We start from the raw sequence: 21,323 nt of genomic DNA, 5'->3' as shown, positions 1-21,323 counted from the left end.
AACATGGGCGCCGGTTCCGAAGATGTCGGGCGGTCGGAACCTTTGGTTCTGCCCGCCCCTAAAAAGAAGAAGATGATGAAGACAACTGCCTCTTCCCCCTCCAAAACGACATTGGCAACCTCCTCGCCGGCCAAGGATGCACCTGCGCCGCCGCCAGCACCTACAGCCATGGCCCCTCCTGCGCCGCGGCAGAGCCCTGCAGAGGGCGCCATGGTAACCGCGGAGCAGCTCACCGCCGCGGTTACGGCAGCAATGGCCCCTGCCTCCAGCTCGCAGGCCCAACCTCTCGTCCTTCAGGCCGGGCGCGCCGCCGTGGCCGCTGGCGAGAAGGTTCCTGCGCAGCTCGGCCGCGTGATTGAGATGAACCACGGCGACGCGAACTTGGGCGCCCTGTCGCACCTCGTGGAGTGGTGGAACCTGGCCGATCTTACCGACGCCACTCTTGGCGTTGGCAAGAACGGCAAGGCGAGGGTTGACCCGCGCGGCCGCCGCAACACCGTGCAGCATTTTGGCCGGCTCAAGGCTGCGGTAAAGAAGTTTGACAACGCTTGGCACGACGCCAACAACAACATGCTGGTAAGATCTTACCGAAACTTTAATCCTTTCTTATACCGAAACCATTTTAAGTCCAGAACCTATAGATACATCCTCAGTCCCCGAGTTTTGGGTTAAGCACGCAGTACTTAGTGCAAAACTTTCTTAAGAAACCGGCATAGCTAGTCCTCGAGTTTCGGGTTAAGCACGAAGTACTTAGCGCGAAACTGCAAAAAACCGTCATTGCTAGTCCCCGATTTTCGGGTTAAGCACGAAGTACTTAGCGCGAAACTGCAAAAAAACGGCATAGCTAGTCCCCGAGTTTCGGGTTAAGCACGCAGTACTTAGCGCGAAACTGCAAAAAACCGGCATAGCTAGTCCCCGAGTTTCGGGTTAAGCACGAAGTACATAGCGCGAAACTGCAAAAAACCGGTATAGCTAGTCCCCGAGTTTCGGGTTAAGCACGCAATACTTAGTGCGAAACTGCAAAAAACCGGCATAGCTTACGGTATCTTTTTCTCTGCAGAGCGTGTTGGACTCCCGGAAGCAAGTCTTTGAGGAGTTGTTGTTGGAGAACCATAGCCTGAACGAGGCCTTTGCTGCCCTCAAGCTGGACCACAACAAGTGCCAAGGTTTGTACACCAGCATCTTTGCCCTAACCTTTCTCTTTATGAATGATACTGACATGTTCGTTTCACGCAGCTGCCCTTCCGGAAACCTCCTTCGAGGACCTCCCTGGCCAACTCGCCGCGCTCAAGAGTAAGTTATTTTTACCGGTTTGTCTTTTCTTTGTTTGAGCCTGCCGGCTTCTTGTACTAATCTTTGTTATTCCGGAATCCAGCTGAGAAGGTGGAGCTAACTCTCCACCACAGCCGCGAGCTAGAAGCCCAGCGCAACGAAGTTGCCAAGCTGAAGGACGAGCTGATCCAGTCTGGGCTTCAGTATGCCAGGGCACTGAAGGAGGCCATCGCCGCCAGCGATGCGAAGGTGGAGGAGCCCTGGAAGGAGTTCGCGGATGCTGAGAAGCAGTTGCGGGCTGAGCTGGTGGAGGAGACCAAGCAGCTGGAGGCGGCGCAGCACCGGAACACCGAACTTGTGGCAGATCAAGCTGACTTTGATCAGATGATCATTGACACCGACGCACAAGCTCTCAGTAAGTACCTCTTATGCCGGTATGCCAGTTTGCACTTTCTAGCGGTATATCTTTATACCGTCCTCTTTTTCTCTTCTTCCAGAGTTCTTTCCGGAATCTCAAGCACACGCGCATGCCAAGGTCGCCAAGATGCGGGCTGAGAATGGTGTTGCCGACCCCGAGGCCCCCTGGAACGCCTAAGATCACCTGGTTGCACTTTACGCTAGGATCACACATATGAGGGTCGTCGACCGGCATCTTAACGATTTGTCAGAAGTCACCCTCCAGATCTTCAAATTCATGTGGCCTGGGGAGCTCGTGCTGGAAAACCTCTCCCTCCTTGCTCAGCGGCTCAAGGACACCAGCAGAAGGTTCAACGAGTGGAAATGCTCCTCCGCGCGTGCCGGAGCAGACGCAACACTTCGTGTTGCATGTTCCTGGTATGAAGAGCTGGACCTGGACGCGTTGCACAGCTTGCGCGGGAACGCTCCTACCGACGCCGTTCCAGAGAAGACCGCCAAGCGCCGCGACCATGCTTACCGGATCGCTCAGTTCGCCTCTACCAGCACCTTTATCCCTCCTCCAGCTGACATAGAAGAAGAATTTTCTAACGATGAGGAGGTAGAAGAAGAAGTCGGCGAGGACGAGATTGAAGCTGACGCGGAGGTCCCTGAGGAACCGGTTGCCGGCAACCCAGAGCAAGCTCCAAATGCCCCTGCTGCCCCAGAGGGTTCGTCTCCTCTATATCGTACCCCCTGATCCTGTCTCACTGAAAACAATGTCATCAAATTTCCCCCGATATGCCGGGGTGGGAAACTGTATGCTACTTAATCTCTTTCTGGTTGTGTAAGACTAAGTACTTGTTAGGTTTGCATGCTAAACCTTCAAGCGTATATGCATTCCGGTATCTCTTGTGTCTTAAACCTTGTCAGTTTGTTTCATTTTGCTTTGATCTTGCACGGTGAAGATTCCGGATTCGTTCCCGAATTCAGTCCGATGCACGCTTGGTTCTTTTGCTTTGGCTATGCCTACCTCTTTTGGGTGTTTGGCGTATGAGACTCAAAGTTCTTTTGCCAAGCAACTATTTTCTTTAACTTAGAAAAAATTTGAAATTTTTCACAAAAAACCGGTATAACCGGGGTTAGTCAAATTTTATTCCGGATTGTTTGTTTTTGGTTCCTTTCTCATTTTTCACGTGCTTAGAGCCTTCTGGTTTATCTTACTTGCCATGAAGCCGGGTTGCGGACAGCAGCTAAGTCGAAGACTCCTTTAGGTTCAGCACGTTACTAGACCGGAAAGGAAAGTTTCCAACAATCAAACCGGTATACAGAAAAAATAAACACTTTGCATGCAAGTTTGGTAGAGGCAGTCCCCGAGATACTTTCGAGGTTCCGGCATCTTTATTCATAGAAAATAAGGTACAAAAAGGAACTCCTTACATCACATCTTCAGGAATAGAAAGGGTGGAGCAAGGCTACGTTCCATGGACGCTTAGTTTCCTCTCCTGACCTGTCCTGCTTTCCTTTCTTCCATTCCTGTGCGTCAATTAGATAATAGGCATCATTGTGCAGAGCCTTGCTCACAATGAAAGGCCCTTCCCACGGAGGTGAAAGTTTTTGTCGTCCTTCAGTGCATTGCACAAGACGTAGCACCAGGTCTCCTTCCCGGAATACCCTCGGGTTTACCTTCCGGCTATTATAGCGTCTGAGGTTTTGCTGGTATATGGCCGATCTTGCCAAAGCCAGCTATCTTTGTTCCTCGAGCAAATCCACATCATTTTCTCATGCCTCTTTTACCTCTTCTTCGGTATAGAGTTGGACTCGTGGTGAGTCATGGATGATGTCGGTTGGTATGACCGCTTCTGCTCCATATACCATAAAGAATGGTGTGTATCCGGTAGACCGGTTTGGTGTGGTTCTTATGCTCCACAACACTGTTGGTAGTTCATCAAGCCAACATCCTGGCATTTTTTCGAGTGGTTCGATTAGTCTCGGTTTGATACCGGAAAGCACAAGTGCATTTGTTCTTTCCACTTGGCCATTGCCCTGTGGGTGCGCCACACTGAGCACACATCCAACCGGATGTTGTTATCCTCACAAAACCACTTAAACTCTCCTTGAGCAAAGTTCGTTCTGTTGTCAGTGATGATGCTATGCGGGTATCCATACCGCCAAATGACATCCTTCAAGAATTTCACAGCAAAGTGCCCATCACACTTTGCGATTGGCTTAACCTCTAGCCACTTGGTAAATTTATCCACCATCACTAGGATGTGGGTCATGTTTCCTCTTGCCGTTTTGAATGGTCCAACCATGTCCAGGCACCAAACAGCAAATGGACAAGTTATCGGTATAGTTTTCAAGCCGGATGCTGGGGTATGATTTTGCTTAGCGTACCTCTGGCACCCATTGCATTTCCGGACCAAGTCTTCAGCATCTTCCAAAGCCGTGGGCCAATAGAACCCATGCCGAAACACTTTTGCCACCAGCGCCCTGGATGAGGCATGGTGCCCGCACTCTCCTTGGTGAATTTCTAGGACCATTTCTTTTCCTTCTTCCGGTTCGACACGTCGCTGGAGGACACCAGTAACACTTCTTTTGTACATTTCACCGTTGACGATGGTGTATGCCTTGGACCTCCTTTGAATCCTCCTTGACTCGGTTTCGTCTTCCGGTAAGCCACTGTTGATCAGGAATTCCTTAATAGATTTTACCCAAGTTGGTGCTTCCCAAACCAGAAAAACTGGCACATCAACTTCCATGTAATCCAGCATCATGGTCTCTTCCGGTTTCGATCCCGAAGTCCCCGGGTTAGGTGGAGCAGTCCCCGGGTTTCCTTCATCAATGTCTATTGGCACAATGTGGGATTCCGGTATAAAAATTGATTCCGATTCTGGACTGGGTTTGATTGACGGTTTCCTCAGGTGAGCCAATGCTATTCCGGGAGGAATCTCTTGCCTGGATGAGCCCAGCTTAGACATTGTGTCCGCGGCTTCATTTTCTGCTCGTGGCACGTGGTGAAACTCGCACCCTTCAAAGAATCCGACAACTTTCTGCACATGGAACCGGTATGCTGCCATGTTGGCATCTTTTGCATCCCAATCTCCGGAACACTGCTATACCACCAGATCTGAATCGCCGTAGCAAATGATCTGGTGTACGCCGATTTTTTTTGCGACCTTGAGCCCATGGACCAAAGCTTCATACTCATCGATATTGTTTGATGCCCTCAAGTGTATTTCAGCACGTATCTCAAGTGATCTCCCTTTGGTGAGGTGAGAACCACTCCGGCACCGAGACCCTCCTTGAGTTTGGATCCGTCAAAGTGCATCTTCCAGTAATCCACTTCCGGTTTAGGCGGCTTGTATTGCATCTCAGCCCAATCAACCAGGAAATCTGCCAAAGCTTGTGATTTTATGGCATCTCTTCTCTCATAACCCAGTACATACGGCGACAGCTGAATTGCCCATTTGGCAATCCGGCCGCTGGCATCTTTGTTGCCCATGATTCCCGAGATAGGTGCCTCGCTCACCACCTTCATCGGATGTTCCTCGAAATAGTGTTTGATCTTAGTGGCGGCCATGAACACGCCTTATGTAATTTTTTGGAAGTGGGGGTAGTTTTGTTTTGAGAGAAAGAGCACCTCGCTCAGGTAGTATACCAGCCTCTGCATAATTTTTCCTTCCTCCTCTCTTTCTACCACAACCACAACACTCACGACCCGGTTTGTTGCTGTGATGTAGAGCATCATTGGTTACCTTTCCAAAGGTGAAGCCAATACCGGAGTCGTGGCTAGCATTCGCTTTAGCTCCTTGAACGCTGCGTCTGCCTGCGGGGTCCAAACGAAAGTATCGGATTTTCTCATTTAGGCATACAGCGGTAAAGCCTTCTCTCCTAACCGGATTATGAATCGGCTTAGCGATGCCAAGCTTCCGGTAAATTTTTGCACGTCTTTAAGTTCTTGAGGTACGGTCATTCGTTCAATGGCTCGAATTTTTACCGGGTTCACTTCTATACCGCGGCTCGATACCAAGAAACCGAGTAGTTTTCCGGCAGGAACGCCAAAGGTGCATTTTGCCGAATTAAGTTTCATCTGGAACCTTCGCAGGTTATCAAACGTTTGCCTCAGATCATCGATTAAGGTATCTTTTACCTTTGTTTGTATCACGACATCATCTACATAGACTTGCACATTTTTACCGATTTGATCGAATAAGCATTTTTTCATACAGCGCTGGTATGTTGCACCGGCATTTCTCAAACCAAAAGGCATAGTGACATAGCAGTAAGCCCCGTGCGGGGTAATGAACGCAGTCTTTATTTGATCTTCCTTTTTCAGGGGAATTTGGTGGAAACCGGAATAAGCATCCAGAAAAGACAACAGTTCACAACCAGCGGTGGAATCGATCACCTGATCAATCCGGGGTAACGGGAATGGATCTTTTGGGCACGCCTTGTTCAGGTTGGTGTAGTCAATGCACATGCGCCACACCTTTGGAGCCTTGGGGTCTTCCTCTTTTTTCTTCTCGACTAGCACCGGATTTGCTAGCCACTCAATGTGCAGTACTTCCACGATGAAACCGGAAACCAACAACTTGGTCACTTCTTCTCCAATGATCTTTCTCCTGTCTTCAGCAAACCAGCGCAAAGGTTGTCTCACCGGCTTCGCGTCCTTCCGGACATTCAGAGAGTGCTCAGCCAACTCCCTCGGTACACCCACCAAGTCATCAGTGGACCAGGCGAAAATGTTCTGATTCTCACGGAGGAAGTTGACGAGCGCGCTTTCTTATGCCTCACTCAGGCCGGCACTGATGCGGATGGTGTGCTCTGGGTAAGCCGGATCCAGTACAATGTCCTTTGTCTCCTTGGTTGGCTTGAAAGCCGGTGCGCCCAGGTCACCACTCATTGCCGCTAAGTTTAGCTGAGAAGATTGAGCCAGCGCAAGTGCGGTTTGCATTCTTCTTTTTTCTTCTGCTATCACCAGCGATTCAGCCAGATTCGATCCGGCGGACGCGGTTTGCAGCGACACTTTGTAGTTGCCCACCACAGTTAAGGGTCCGCTGGGTGCCGGCATCTTCATCTTGAGGTACGCGGTATGAGTTGAGGCCATGAACTTTGCCAATGCCGGTCTCCCCAGCAGTGCATGGTAAGGGCTGTCGAGATCAACCACTTCAAACAGAATGTTTTCAACGCGACAATTGTCATGCCCTCCGAACAGCACATCAACCCGGACTTTGCCCATGGGCGAACAGGACAACCCCGGAACGATGCCGTGAAAAGTCGTGTGAGTTGGCTCCAGCATGTTTTCAGTTATGCCCAACGTGTGCATGGTGTGCCGGTACATGATATTTATGCTGCTACCATTGTCCACCAGCACTTTGCTGAACCGGACTTGCGTCAATGGCCCCTGCATAATTGGGTCCACCACCAAGGCGTAGCCGCCCGGATTCGGCATCACTTTCGGATGATCTTTAAATGACCATGTGATCTCCTGATCTGACCACAGCTTCTACTTTGGTACTGCCGGTATCACTGTGTTCACTTCCATGGAACGGCAATGCACACTTTGCCGGTCTCTCGGCTCTGTTACGAACACGACGCGGCACACGTCCGGATCCTTATAAACATTCCGGCCCAAAGGCGCCGGTGGTGGTGCTTGATTATTACCATGCGCCACCTAGTGAACTTCTTGCTGCTGCTACGACCGGTTTGGCTGAGCAAAAACCGGTTGCGCGTTTTCCCCAGTTAGTGGTGGCGGTGGCGGCAACTTTTCGAAACCTTGATCTCTAGCATCTTTCATCATGCCTCTCTTCATCAACCTCTTCGTCCAGGAGAAATATTTTGTTAAGTGGTTTGCCGGCCTTGCCGGATTCAGCATGTGCCAGCGGCACGGCTAATCCATAGCGGATTCCATGGTATACTTTTCCTGATCTTGCCATGGTTTCTTCTCAACCCATTGCTTTTTTGGACCCGCCCATGGCTGCGATCCGGTTTTCTGTCTTTGGCTCCCGCCGGCGCCGGAATTGTCCTGCACCGCGGCCACTTGTTGCATTTCGTACCTCCAATCCGGAAAGTCTTCCCTTCTTTTGTTATGGTGGTTGTTCCGGTACTGGTCCTGGCGTGGCTGGCTTCTTTGCACCAGATTACCTTTTACTGCCGGTTGCATTGGATCTCCCAGCGTGTAGCTATCTGCCACACGTATCATCTCAGCGAACGTTGTCGGCATGTTTCTTTGCAACTTCTGCCACAGCGGCGAGCCTCGCCGGCATCCTTTGCAGAACCAGGCAATAGCTTGCGCTTCTATCACACCCTCGCAAGAATTTCGGGTGGAGTTCCACCGGGTCAGATAATCCCGGTCTGTTTCATTATTGCGCTGCTGGCATAAAGCGAGCTGCTACGGTCTGTTTGGCCTCCGGTATGTACTGCTGAAATTGCTCACAAATGCTTCCTCGAAATCGAGCCAGCCATTTATACTTCCCTTTGGCAAGTTGTTAAGCCAAATGCGTGCCGGTCCCACGAGAAAGGACGGTATGATTCTCACCGCCCAACGCCGGTTTCCTCCACCTGCCGTGGTTCCTCCGCCACTAGCAACGTATACTGCGGTCACATAGTCCACAAACGAATCTTCCGGCTTAGTGGTGCCATCGTATGTTTTTGTGTCACGGGGAAAATGAAAGTTGCGTACCGGTGGTTCTTCCCTCATGATTCGCGGGCCAAAGCTTTGCGGACCCGGAGGACCTTCGGCTTCAATCATCTCGGATAGATACACCCTATCCAGCTTGTGCCTCGCATCTCGGTCTGGCAGGCATCTTTCTCCAACACGTTCCCCAATAGGTTCCGGTAAGCTCCGATCCTTTCCATTCCGGAATCGGCTTCATCATAGTGTTCCGGCATCACGCTTTTCCTCGCTGGTACCTTGGTGGTGGCATTTCGTCAGCATAAGCTGCTCTAGCCGGTCGATAATTTTGCCCGGTTTCACCTTTACCGGCATAAGCGTTTCCGGCGTAGCCATTTCCGGCATAGCCATGACCTGCCCCTTAGCTTTTTCTACCGGCATCATATTGCCCGACTTGTTGTTTTCCGGCCAGAACCGGATCATACACAGTCATCTGCTGCGCATTTGCATCTTTTTCTCTTCTTCTGTCGGGATGGGGGGACAATGCCTGCCCATGCGACTTGCTTCCGGCATTCTTTGCCGAACATACCGACTTTGACGTTGCAGATGCTTTGTTAATTCTAGCAATCTCAGCATTTTGTGCCTCAATCATATCAAGCAGTTCTCTAACTCGATCTTGTTGTTTTGCTAAGGCCTCGCCAGAAAGCGAATCACACATCTCTACTGCAGCCCTAGCAATTTTTATCGTTTTATCCGGACTACTGTACTTAGGTTTCTCTACCATGCTCAAAGATACCGACATGCTCTTTTCGGGGAGAACTTCCCGGTGCAGATCTTGATCTAGGTTGCGACCTCTAAGCCGGTTTCCAGCTACTCTAGCAGGCTGTGCGCTAATGGAAGCAAAGCCATGGGCAGCGTTGTACTCACGTAGGGTTAGGTTGAGCTCTCGCTGAGCCTTGATGATGTCGGATCCACCGGAGAGCAGCTTCTGCCGCTGCGCCTCCAGCTCGGCTTGAGCTGCGGCGGGGTCGATGTTCTGTGCGATGGGCGTAGCCAACACGCTCATGGCCGCTTGGAGCGGGGTCGCTTACGGTGGCGCGGTAGAAGTTCCGCCGATGATCTCGTCACGCTCGGTTGGAGGCTTAGCCGGGCGTGCGGACTTGGTCTACCCAACGCCCTCCATAGCAGCTTCTTTGTCGGTGTCTCCTGCACCAGCCATCATCACCTCCATGTTGTCGGTGGCGCGGTCAACGCGTGCCCCGCGAGCTGCTGAAGACCTTGGTGGGTCCGGCGCTACCAGCACCGGCGAGGGGTACTGGCGCTCCTTGACGGTGCCGAGGTAGATGCAGTGGGAGCCGAACTCGATGATGCGTCTGTTTTGCGGGAAGCGTCCGCCGTTGGCGAAGCAGCCCGCGTTGTCGTTGACGAAGTCCAACGAGCCGAGGCGCTGGACAAACCCAGACACCAAACGCTCGCCGGAGATGGTAAGGATGCCCGCCCGAATATGAACTCCAGCAAGCGCAGCTGCTGGCCCCACGGTGGGCGCCAACTGTCGTCGTGGTGGAACGGCAGATGCCATAGGATGGCTTAAGTTGGGGCCGATGTGCGCTAGAGGATTCGGGTGAGGGTTTGTGTAACAGGAAAAGGGATGGGAAAGAAACCGGTGTGTATTCCCTTAACTTGGCCCTTGGCCATAGGTAGAAGATGTGCAGTACAAGCTTCCTTCTAGCTACTCTCTCAGAGTCTCTACGTTGTGATCCAAATCAACCTCCCGCGCAGGGGTGTGCCCCCTCTCCTTATATATGGGAGAGGGTGGCTTACAAGGGAAGAAACCCTAATGGAATCTAGGATGAGCTAAGCTACTTTATAAAGCTACTTTGGTTCACCTGGCACCGGTTATGACTTTAATCAGGGAGCGATGACCTCCGCCGGTATCTTTTACGTCATCTTCTGCTTTGACGCCAGGGCTTCGTTTAAAGCTGAAGTGCTTCGCTCATCCTTGTCCTCTAGTCCTTCGTGGAATCTTTGACCAAAGTGCCGACAAGCTACAGTGATCCCTGGTTCCGGTTTGCCAGTACCTTTACCTCTGGTTCCGGTACCTTGGTACTTAGACACATAAACTCTGGAAGCCAGCACTTAGGTATACCCCTCTGGGGATACCGGTTAGTACCAACTCCGGCTAACTGAACTTGAGCTTAGAATCCAGATCACTCTTTGATCCGGTTTACCACTACCTCACTATGGCTAACTTGCCATAGCCTTTACATACCGGGGGCCATCCCACCGACAATAGTAGTTATGTGGTCGTATGATCACATGCACTAGTTGGCAGCTTGGACTTATAATGTTTTTGACTATGAATCATGCAGCTTATGTTCCTTATATTTTGTTGTGAAAAATTCTTTGCATGCTTGTGTTGCTTATATTGCATTGTTTCCATAAGCGTAAATTGTGGGCTCTTCCTCTTGCATTCTGCAGGATCGGGCAATTTTAAGCTTATTTACAGTTTTTTTTTAGCATTTTACTTTGAAGTAACCAAACACTTTCTTCTATTTATTTTGGTTAGTGCGTAGATAACTAGAGTTGTGACAATTTAGTTGGAGAGAATAAATAGCTTTAATTTCTTTCTCCTACGGTTTGATGTCCATATACTTCCACGTGGAGAGATATTACAACTATGTTGTACACTTGGGGGTATCAACAAGCAACACTAAGTTCTCTTTAGACACCTTCAACAAGGAAAATGGCACATGTGGGCACCATTGTCCTGGAGCTTTTGCTCGGAATCGAAGCAGGAAGCTCATAGGAGGTGCATCTCTGAAACCACACCCTCAATAACGTTAAACAACGCCATTCAAATGATGTCATGGTCGGCTCTGGTAAAAAACCATAGCAAGGATTTATCTGTGTTACGCACATTGACTCTTAGAGCATCTCCACTCGTGCCCCCGTCGAGGCCCCCGGCGAGCGTTTTTCCATCCGGACGGCGTAATTCGGCCCAGTCGCGCCCCCGGTTCCTCGTTTTCGTCCGGATTTGGCCCTTCATCCATCCGGCGAGCCCACGCCATCCCCGGCCCCCCGGGGAGCGCTCGGGGACTCCGGACGAAACGAAAGTGCGTGAAACGTTCCCGCGCGTCTGGTGGCCCCAACTTGTCGGCGAGAGACACCGATCGTCGTCCTCATCGCATCGTCTTCCGCGCGCTGTAAAAGCCTGCCGCCGGTCAGCATTCGCCGGACGCGTAGCTTCCACGCGGCGAGTTAATGCCATCGCCTCGGTTTCATGCGCGCCTACCGCTATTTATCGCCGAACTACCCCGGCTGCCCCGCATTCACCTCCTCGCTCGTCTTCCCCCAAATCATCCCCGAACTCGAAGGAACCAGCAATGGCGAACGACGGTGCGGCCAACAACGGCTTCGGCCGCCGCTCTCTCCACCAATGGGAGGGGCGACTCCTGCACGCGGCGGGCTACCCTGCGCCGCCGGACTTCCGCGCGCCGGGAGGCTGGAGGCTGAGCGCAGGCGGCGTGCCGATCCCGCCTCGAAGCGGCGATCGAGGAGGTGCGCGTCACTCTCAGTGACGAGCAGCGCGCGGATCCGCGCTTCTTCCCCGACAACCACGAAGTGTGGATCGCGTTCTTCCGGCGAAGGTACGAACGCGAACTCGCCGCTTACGACGGCCCTCCTCCTCCTCCGGCAAGGAACAACGCCGCCGGCCGCCGCCGATGGTGGAGCGCGCCCAACCGCACCCTCGAGAATGTGCTCGCGCACATCGAGGACGGGAACTCCCCTGTCCTGGGGATGCCGCCGCCGGTGGCGGCTACCGTGTCGCGCCGGCACGGTAGTTCCTGGATACCGAGGAGGATGGCGCCGTCCTCTTCGTCGTCGGGCTCGAGATCGGCGTCTAGGTCCGGCGGGTCGACGCCGGCCACCGTCAAGAAGGAGTGGCCGTCTCCGGCCACCGTGAAGAAGGAGCCGGCGTCTCCACCGCCGACCAGAGGGCGCAGCAGTGGCGCGCTCGTCATCCGCGACCAGCCCTCCTCGCCGCAACGCGGGCGGAAGAGGAAGACGGCGAAGAATGAGGCCGCCGCGGCCGCCGCCAACCAGCTCGCCGAGGAGGAGGCGAAGCGCGCGGAGGACGCCGCGGTGGCAGAGGCGATCGCCAGGTCGCTGAAGGACCTGGTGCCCGCCGACAACAGCCTCCCCATCGACGCCGCGCTGGAGTGGTCTGTGCGCGATCGGGAGCGCCAGGAGGCGGAGCAGCAGCGGCGGATGTTGGATCTGGCCGCCGCGCGACAACTCGCCGCCCGCGCCGCCGCACCGTCGTCCTCGCGGAACGCCGCGCCCAGGGAGGTGATCAAGCTCGAGGAGAGCAGCGACGACGACATCTACCGGCCGTCGCCTCCACGCGCCGGCGACGCTGGCCAGGGCACGAGCCGCTGGTACGAGGCGCCGCCGCCCCAGGACGACGCCGGCTCCAGCGACGACGACGACGGCGGCGACTACACGACCTTCTACCGCCATTTCGGCATGTAGGAGGCCGCTTTTAGTTTTAGTATTAGTTTGCCAATCGCCGAATTCAAATATATGTACGAATTCGGCCTATTTATGTACGAACTCGCCTCTATATGTTAAATATCATTAAATTTCGCTTATGTTTGAACGAATTCGCCTATTTTGTCTGAATTCGTCGTATTACGTTGCATCCATCTTGGGCTCGCGGCTGGGAAAATGGGCCTCCCCACGCCAAATCTTCCTCCAATCCGGACGAAAATTTCGCCGGATTTGAACGTGGGGAGCCCAAACGAGTGGGGATGCTCTTAGCCGCCCGCCGTGCGCCTGGATGGATACAACAAGATTGGCCACTTGCCGGCGTAGGGGTGGTGGACTGTCGATGTCGGTTCCTCACCATGTGAATCACTGAGGGCTAGATCAGCAGCCAAGGCCCGTGGAAATGACTAGAGGTCGCACAAGCAAGGGCTTCGACCACGTTCAGCTGGCACTGGAGCGACGAAGGGCGGACACAGACCGAGTCGAGAGGGACGGGGATGCGCTTGACATCAAATTCTTATATAGTAATATTTTTTTCGAGAATACATGTACTAATCACATTGAAGAAGGGGCAAGAAAGCCCGAGCCACAAGTATAGCTGCCAACATGGGGTGGCAGCTCCCCTTCAACATGAAAGCCTAATTTCCATCCCGCCGCGAAAAAGGAAGAGGCTCAGGGAATCCAAAGGACTCCGAGCGGAAAAACCTAGTTACACGCCACCTCTGGAACTCCTCCCTGATCCTACATCTTATGGCCGCTGCCGCCGGGGTGGCGTCATTGAACACTACGTCGTTTCGATGCCTCCAGATACACTAGAAGACCAAGATGATCGCTTTCCACATGTCCCTCCGCACTGCTCTGGGACAAAGGAGCGAGGTCCACCAATGCACAATCTCAGGGTTAGCGTCGGGCATCCACTCAAGCTTGTCCCACCGCGACAATGCCCAAGCCCAGACCTCACGAGCTACTACGCATCCAAGCAGAAGGTGCTGGAGCGTCTGCTGCTCCTGGTCGCAAAGGGGGCAAGCTGCCATCCGCGGCAAAGCCGCGTCGCTAAAGCATATCCTCATATAGCACCTGTTTCGGAACACCAGCCAAACGAAAAACTTGCTGCATCCTAGAAGTATATTTCAAGACAAATCATCCTGGAAGGATGGGCATGTAATCAGTAATAATATAAAACTACATTTCAAGACAAATTAACTAAGTCAAATTATTCTAAAAAATTAACAATAATTATGATATAAATTAATGCGTTAGTATCAAATTACGTTGGACTGTTGGAGTACATACTCCCTCCATATCAATAAACAAGGCGCTCTTGTTTTCCGTGTTTTTTAACTAAAAATTACTCGAAATTTATGAAGATTGTTGGAACAAAATTAGCATCATTGGAAAGTTCTTCTCAGTATGAATCCGACGATATTGATTATGTACAATACAATCAAGATTTTGGTGCTCAATTTTTTCAGTCAGTTCGTCTTTAAAAAGCGTGTGAGTCTTATTTATTGAAATGGAGGTAGTACTACTTTTTTTAGTAGATATTTGATGTTATAAATGTTGGGACATGGTGCTTTTGCTCTTGGGTGCATACGCTCCCTTTATTTAAAATACAATTTAAACATATTTAAAAATATCAAAAAAATAACAAAATTTTGCGGATAGGTCGCAACATGATACGTGTTCATGAAGTCGTTTCAAGAAAAAAGTGAAGTGTTTTGAGGCTTATACAAAAAAAAAATCGATGGTAAAATAAGGCTTTTTGCGAGGTATTTATTTGTCTTTTTTGCACAGGCCACAAAATAATACATTTTACAATGAAACTGTAAGCGACCACATAGAATATGGAGATATATGGACTGAATTTTTAAATATTTTGGAATTCATTTTTGTGTGTAAAGGGAGCATATAAATGCACCTGGGATCAAAATTGTATTTCCATAAATGTTGCTACTTTTTCCAGTGAAGTTGGTCGCGAGAAAGGGCAATACGTACTAAAACATTTATTTATTTGAGGAGCAGATGGAGTATGTGAGCTGGTTCGTTGCGATCAGCGGAGATCAGGGATCGGGTCGCGCGGACGGTCAGTGTTTGTGACAAAACACAGACGAGATCATGCATGCTGCTGGCCTGAAGTTTGACAGACTCGGGCAAGTGGGCAACCAAGCACGCACTAGGAACCGTGAAGATGTGAGGTGAACGAGGAAAACAGGGCACGCTTGGCTGCTGGAAGGAGTGTACGTGCGTCCAAAGTGTCGTGGAATTCGGCACACGCAATCGGCTCCAGGCGTGTTATAAAGGCCACGGGATGGAGCTGACAAGCAGGCCGTGTACTCACCCTCCTTGCAAGTATATACCACTCCCTTCGCGTGCGGCCCTAGTCTTCGATTCAGGTCGGCTCAGATAGAATTGGAGGTTGCAATGGCGGCTCAGGGAAGAGGCAGTGCAGCTCTCGTCGCCGGCGCCCTCCTCGTCGCGCTCCTGTCCCAGCTCACCAACACCGCCACCGCCAAGACAACCTACATTGTGGGCGATGACGCCGGGTGGACCAAGAACCTCGAGGCCTCGTGGCTCAACGGCAAGACCTTCTACGCCGGCGACGTGCTCGGTATGTATATGTAATTACAGTCCATCACGCGCCCGCATCGTCGGTGTACCGCCATTGTTGCTCACTGCTACCACATCATCGGCAGTGTTCAAGTACGACAAGGAGCACCACGACGTGTCGGTGGTGGGCGGCAAGGGGTACCAGCGCTGCCAGCTGCCCAAGCACAGCGACCATAGCTGGGTGCTGCGCACGGGGAACGATGCCGTCACCCTGCGCAGGGGCAACAACTACTTCATCTGCGGCCAGCCGGGGCACTGCCAGAACAACATGAAGCTCCACGTCAACGCCCTCTAGTGTGTGTAGAGACCCAACTTAATCTGGCATCTCCATCGACCTGTCACTCGTCAGTTTGAGTAACTTAAGTGCCACTCGCGCATACAATGATACAAACCGTGTGTCATGATCGAGCAAACTTTGACGTTTCCTCGACGTACGGTAATATGAAGTTAGTTAATAATTATGCGCTGTGTTTACTGAATTATATATGGATCGAATGGCTTCTCTCAACTCTCATACCAGTACCAGTACTCACGACGCATGCCATGTGCTTGTACGTTGAGTTGCCTGTATCCAATCAGTCTGAACCGGATCAGATCACCAGTTTTTATCTTAACAAAATCTCACAATTCACAAGTACATCAGAACACCGCCACATGACGACAAGAGGGTTCAATGTATTAACGCACAAAGCACTCAGCAATGTTAAACATTTTTTCATCTCTCGGATCTCTACACCTCAGTTCATCTCTAGTATAGGAGCGACACATAAGTTTGTTTCAACTCAGAAACATACACATTAAACCAAGTCAGCATACAAAACGCGCGGTGTATTGCATGCTTGGCTTACGCCTGGCTAGGGCGATACTGATGCAGGATGGCCGGCTTGTTTGGATGCTTGCCTTTGTTGGACATGCCACTGCTGCTGAGAGTTGTTTGCTTTATTATTGCATTAGAGATGGATGTAATGGTGCCCAAATGGAGGCGCACCAGCCGCACAAGCCTACTCGTGATATGGCAGTGAAATGTGCAGTATGCACACCTAGCAGCAAAAACCTTGAGATGGATGTAATGACTTGGAAAGCCAAATCGCATCTCAAGTTCTCAACTTCACTCGCCAATTATTAAGAGCAGTCACCTTGGCCCTTCAAATATCTGAACATTCAATTTCTCCACAAGAGAAAAACTTTCAGATGGGAACTGAAAGGAGCAGAAAATAGCACCTGCAACATGGAGACCAGGTTCCTCGAATACTGATGACAAATGAGCTGCCACACACTTCAATCTCCAAATGATGTGATACTTTGGTTGTGCAAGTAATTGGCACGCTTCAACAGGATGCTACACTGCAAATATATATACATAAGAATACACAGTTACTGTCAACAAAACAGCTTTATGCAGAGATTATTTCTTCCGTTAACAGGTAAATATCAGATTAAAGGTTTGGGTTCCAACCTTTTCTAAAGAAACTACAACCGCCGCACCTTTACCAAGTTTATAATCACACGTGGTTCCTCTACCTCACACCGAGATGAACACAGTGAAGAACCTATTTATTTGCTTATTACAATACAGACAATCTGATAAATAAGGCATGAAAGCTGCCACTAAAACTGGAACCTCCAAATGCTGCCACATGCTCATTGAGCATGGTATCTTCAAAGAGAACGACAAAAGGAAGAACATGACAATCGAGTGCAGTGCCCTTCTTTCAAGGACCATTTCAACGCCAAACCTGTAAACACAACATTCAGCGCAACTACCAAGATAAATCCCATAAAACAACAACAAAATTGCATTGGAATTGGTCATTGTAGTAATTTGACTTTGTCATATCTTCAAACTGATACTGCATTGTTACTTCTAGTATATAAGCATTAACACCATCAAAGATTGAACAAAAGGCACAGCTACGCACCATCTATTCCCATACTACAGACATCACAAATCCACAATCTACCGAACTAACTGGCACCATGGTTGGGGAGTGGTCAGTTGGGCTTTTTGATTGCTTTGGAGATTTCGGCACCTGTATGCATAGCTAGATTTCCTGTTCTGCTATCAACACTTATACATGGGTTGATAAACAATGTATGCAAGGCATTTGTCCATGTTTGATTCTATTTCCTAATATTGCAGGCTGCTTGACTTTCTGGTGCCCATGTGTCACATTTGGTCGCATTGCTGAGATCGTGGACAAAGGCTCAACATGTAGGTGTTTCCCTTAGAATTTGCGCTTGGGTAACGCATAAAAAATCGATGATTTTTCTTGGCTGACTCCCCTTGTTTTCAGCATGCTGCATAAATGGGACCATCTATGTTTGCCTCGCATCCATCGGCTGTAACTGCTTGTATTCTTGTACCAAACGCTCGGCGATGCGGTCGCAATACAACTTGCAAGCATGGCCCTGCATGGACTGCTGCGTCCACTTCTGTTGTGAGAGTTGTGCTCTATGCCAAGAGTACAAGGAGCTGGAAAATCGCGGCTTCAACATGGCCAAAGGTATATCTGCTTCTTACCGAGAATGAAAATCCATGTTCAGAAAGGCACCATCATTACTAAATCATGCTCTACCTCACAACATTTGCAGGATGGGAAGGGAGCAACAAGATGGTGGGATGCGTGCAAGGCATGAAAGCACCAGGAAAGCAAGGGATGTGCTTCTAGAACATGCATGCATGGCTCCAGAATTTACTGGCTGTGATGATTCAAACTGCTGCGTTAATGGGTTTATGCGAATTTTGATTTGCAATGTTAACAATGCCCACCCAAAATGAAAATAAAGCAGGATTATAATCATTGTGGTGTTTGATTCTCAAAATTGCCAAATTTATTTACTTCTACTCTTATGTGTGGCTTCAACGTTCCGACATCAGTAGTCAACACATGTCATGTGATTTGCAACTTCATAAGTATTCTGAGGTTGCAGGTTGCACTGCACTACTGCAGGCTCGTGGATGTGACATAAAGGTGTCGCTAAATTTGCAATGCTAGACTCAATATTCACTAATCATGGGCAAACCGACAAAAGAAAATTATTTCTTACTTGAAGCAGATGGGATATCACCACGGTATGATTTAAATGACAAACCAAAGATTTCTTTTAAGCTGACTAGACAAAACAACCATGACTTTATTTTAAAAAACTGCCATCTATAGAACCTCAGAACTAAAATGGTTAAAATGATAGTTCAAAAATAACAAAACACTATCATAATAAGGAACATAAAAACAGGACCAACTAGTACGAAAAATCATGTTTAAGTCCAATCCATGCAATATAGTCAGATGGCGTTAAGTTCAACAAATCCTGAGACATTCTTTAAACTTTTGACAACAGAACACAATATTAATCTTCACAAAAAATCAAATCTAAATACGACCAAATAAAAAGACAATTCATTTTTAATGTTGAAAAAAATCATACTTCACTACAAAATTTGTCCTTTTGTTTCTCAAACTTTGATTTAAATTTGTGTAACATAATAAATAATACTCCGTAACTGATTCATGACTTGCTGACATGCCATTAAGTTTTATTGCACCTGAAGGTTAAAGGGCTAAAAGTAGGTTTGATACTAGCTGTTTCGTAAAAACACAGAGCGAAAGGTTAACATCAAACAAAAAGTATGGGCCGGCTCAGCAAAAATAATGCTCAAAACTTGCAAGAGCAAATCCTCGTGTGCCCACAGCGGAACATCTCAGTGCGTACACAAGGACTAATGTTTAACAATGTAGGTTCAATCATCTGTGTGGTATAGATGGCAGAGCCAGATAATGTCCTTCCTGAACAACAACAAAAAAACCAAATGCAAATGCCGAAAAGAAGTACCAAAGTGGAGATCATTAAGAAATTCGATAACACCGATGAAAAATTGGGGCTTTTAGTAAGGACAGAGCTCCATCAAGGAAATTTCCAGAGCAGCAGAGTCTATCCAGCGGGAATTCATATTGAAATTGTCACCAGCTCGTCAATTGGATAACTTATACTTATTTGTTAACTAGTCAACATCAAAGCTTGGCTCTTGCTTTTACTTTACCGCCAAGTATGTACCCCTTTGTTGCATTCAAGTCAACATGCAAACAGTTATTATTTTTATCCAGCCAATCCAGTAAATAGAACTGAAAAAAAGGCATCAGCGTTACCACCAAACTGGAGGCTCCAAAGTGCTGCCAAATGCTGATTGAGCATAGGATTTTCCGTAGGAACAATCTGGTAGAACAAGCCAATTGGATATGAATTGATGTACTTGGAAGGAGTAACTCAGAGCCAAGCCTGCAGACACAAGGTTAAGCGCAAGAAGCAAGAGAACAATCACAAAACAACAAAAATGCTGCAATCGAATGTACTTTCGGAGGAAACTTGTGGCACTCTGCACTGATACTACACTACGACTGCTTTATAAATACCGACAGGTTCATGTTGCTCGAGAAGGCACAGCTACACAGTAAGTCAGTAACACAATACACACCATCTATTTCGATATTACATAGACCATAATCTATCAAAAAAATGACCAGCAAGCTGGGAAAGTGGTCAACTGGGCTTTTTGGCTGCTTTGGAGACTGTGGCACATGTATGCAGAGCTATCATCTATGTTTTTCTTGTGTGGAGATTTTTAATAATGTATGTCAATTAGCCGTTGATATTTCATATTCTTTGCTATCGCTGCAGTTTGCTTGACATGCTGGTGCCCCTGCATTACATTTGGTCGCATTGCTGACATTGCGGACAAAGGCTCATCATGTACGGTGCTTCACTTAAAATTTTCTCTTGGGTTCAAACATAAAAACTGAAAGTCTTGTTGGTTGACTCTCCTTGTTTCCAGCATGCTGCATGCAGGGGACTCTGTATGTTTTGCTAGGGTCCATAGGCTGCAACTGGTTGTATTCTTGTACCAAACGCTCTTCACTGCGGGCGCAATACAACTTTCCAGGATCGCCCTTCATGGATTGCTGCGTTCACATGTTTTGTGAAAGTTGTGCGCTATGCCAAGAGTACAAAGAGCTAGAAAATCGCGGGTTCAACATGTCCAAAGGTATCTCCTCTCCTTCTACGTGAAAGAAAACATAGATAGGAAAATGTTCACAAGAAATGCCTTGATGAATAAATCGCATCATACATACATTTACAGGATGGAAAGGTAGCAACGAGATGGTGGTGGATATGACAGCACCAGAAAAGCAAGGGATGGAAGTGCTTTTAGACCATGAATAAATCGAGAATTTGATGGCTGGGATTCAACAGCTTTGTGTGTATCTTGACACGAAAGCCGCACGGCGGCTTTTTAGTGACCTGTTAAGATATATTATTTCCTCCTTGATCCGCACAAAGTGTACTACATCTTATATTCATCTTTTATAAGGCTTGGCCGGTGGAATTGTCTAATGATCCGTACCGTACAGATGGTTTGTCTAGTACTACCTTCGTTTTGAAATGTAAACCTTTTTAGAAAGCTAAATTAACTTTCTAAACAGGCTTATATTTCGGAATGGAGGTAATAGTTCACATCTGAATGTGGACAAACGAATCTGAATCTTTGTTTTCTGCATCCATAAATTGCCTGCTTAGCTTGCTTCAAATTTTATTGCTTAATGACCTGTGCATAGGAATTGAGAAATTATACCCTGCGGTTTCACTCATAGTTAATGTAATTAAGCTCCAAATACTTCCTAAACTACAAGCTACTCCAAAAAAATCTGAAAGTACACGCAGGTTTGCATAGGTGAAGTACAAGTAAGGATCATTTTCATCCACAGTAGAAGTTCACAAAGCACTTTCTTGATGTATTTTTTACCCAAACAAACAATGCATTGCAAGATGGCAATTAATAGATTTTACACCCTCTGGCTGATTGGAAGCAGCAGATAACTAATTAAAACGA

General features: G+C 48.8%; 3 protein-coding genes across 3 annotated transcripts; all 3 read left to right on the top strand.

The window, feature by feature from the left end:
• Nucleotides 1-15,166: 15,166 nt before the first annotated feature.
• On the top strand, nucleotides 15,167-15,955 carry LOC127317317 (basic blue protein). The gene is made up of 2 exons (XM_051347860.2): nucleotides 15,167-15,437; nucleotides 15,523-15,955. Exons 1-2 carry the CDS (start codon nucleotides 15,251-15,253, stop codon nucleotides 15,729-15,731), a joined length of 396 nt encoding a protein of 131 aa, XP_051203820.1. The 5' UTR covers nucleotides 15,167-15,250; the 3' UTR covers nucleotides 15,732-15,955.
• Nucleotides 15,956-17,413: 1,458 nt separating this feature from the next.
• LOC127315995 (cell number regulator 11-like) lies at nucleotides 17,414-17,966 on the top strand. The gene is made up of 3 exons (XM_051346421.1): nucleotides 17,414-17,468; nucleotides 17,577-17,648; nucleotides 17,731-17,966. The coding sequence occupies exons 1-3, from the start codon at nucleotides 17,414-17,416 to the stop codon at nucleotides 17,964-17,966; spliced, it is 363 nt and encodes a 120-aa protein (XP_051202381.1).
• A 1,985-nt stretch (nucleotides 17,967-19,951) lies between these two features.
• LOC139833594 (cell number regulator 11-like) lies at nucleotides 19,952-20,818 on the top strand. Its single transcript, XM_071823911.1, has 3 exons — nucleotides 19,952-20,015; nucleotides 20,114-20,190; nucleotides 20,282-20,818. The coding sequence occupies exons 1-3, from the start codon at nucleotides 19,952-19,954 to the stop codon at nucleotides 20,498-20,500; spliced, it is 360 nt and encodes a 119-aa protein (XP_071680012.1). The 3' UTR covers nucleotides 20,501-20,818.
• Nucleotides 20,819-21,323: the final 505 nt, after the last annotated feature.

This window comes from Lolium perenne, chromosome 7 (assembly GCF_019359855.2).
Source record: "Lolium perenne isolate Kyuss_39 chromosome 7, Kyuss_2.0, whole genome shotgun sequence".
NCBI classification, from domain to species: Eukaryota; Viridiplantae; Streptophyta; class Magnoliopsida; order Poales; family Poaceae; genus Lolium; species Lolium perenne.
This window is presented reverse-complemented; position numbering and strand designations above follow the sequence as displayed.

Coding starts and splice junctions, on each gene's coding strand:
- LOC127315995 (XM_051346421.1), top strand. CDS start 17,414: ATGGTTGGGGAGTGGTCAGTTGGGCTTTTTGATTGCTTTGGAGATTTC. Junction 17,469..17,576: donor CTTTGGAGATTTCGGCACCT/GTATGCATAGCT, acceptor CTAATATTGCAG/GCTGCTTGACTTTCTGGTGC. Junction 17,649..17,730: donor CGTGGACAAAGGCTCAACAT/GTAGGTGTTTCC, acceptor CCTTGTTTTCAG/CATGCTGCATAAATGGGACC.
- LOC139833594 (XM_071823911.1), top strand. CDS start 19,952: ATGACCAGCAAGCTGGGAAAGTGGTCAACTGGGCTTTTTGGCTGCTTT. Junction 20,016..20,113: donor CTTTGGAGACTGTGGCACAT/GTATGCAGAGCT, acceptor CTATCGCTGCAG/TTTGCTTGACATGCTGGTGC. Junction 20,191..20,281: donor ACAAAGGCTCATCATGTACG/GTGCTTCACTTA, acceptor TGCTGCATGCAG/GGGACTCTGTATGTTTTGCT.
- LOC127317317 (XM_051347860.2), top strand. CDS start 15,251: ATGGCGGCTCAGGGAAGAGGCAGTGCAGCTCTCGTCGCCGGCGCCCTC. Junction 15,438..15,522: donor CTACGCCGGCGACGTGCTCG/GTATGTATATGT, acceptor CATCATCGGCAG/TGTTCAAGTACGACAAGGAG.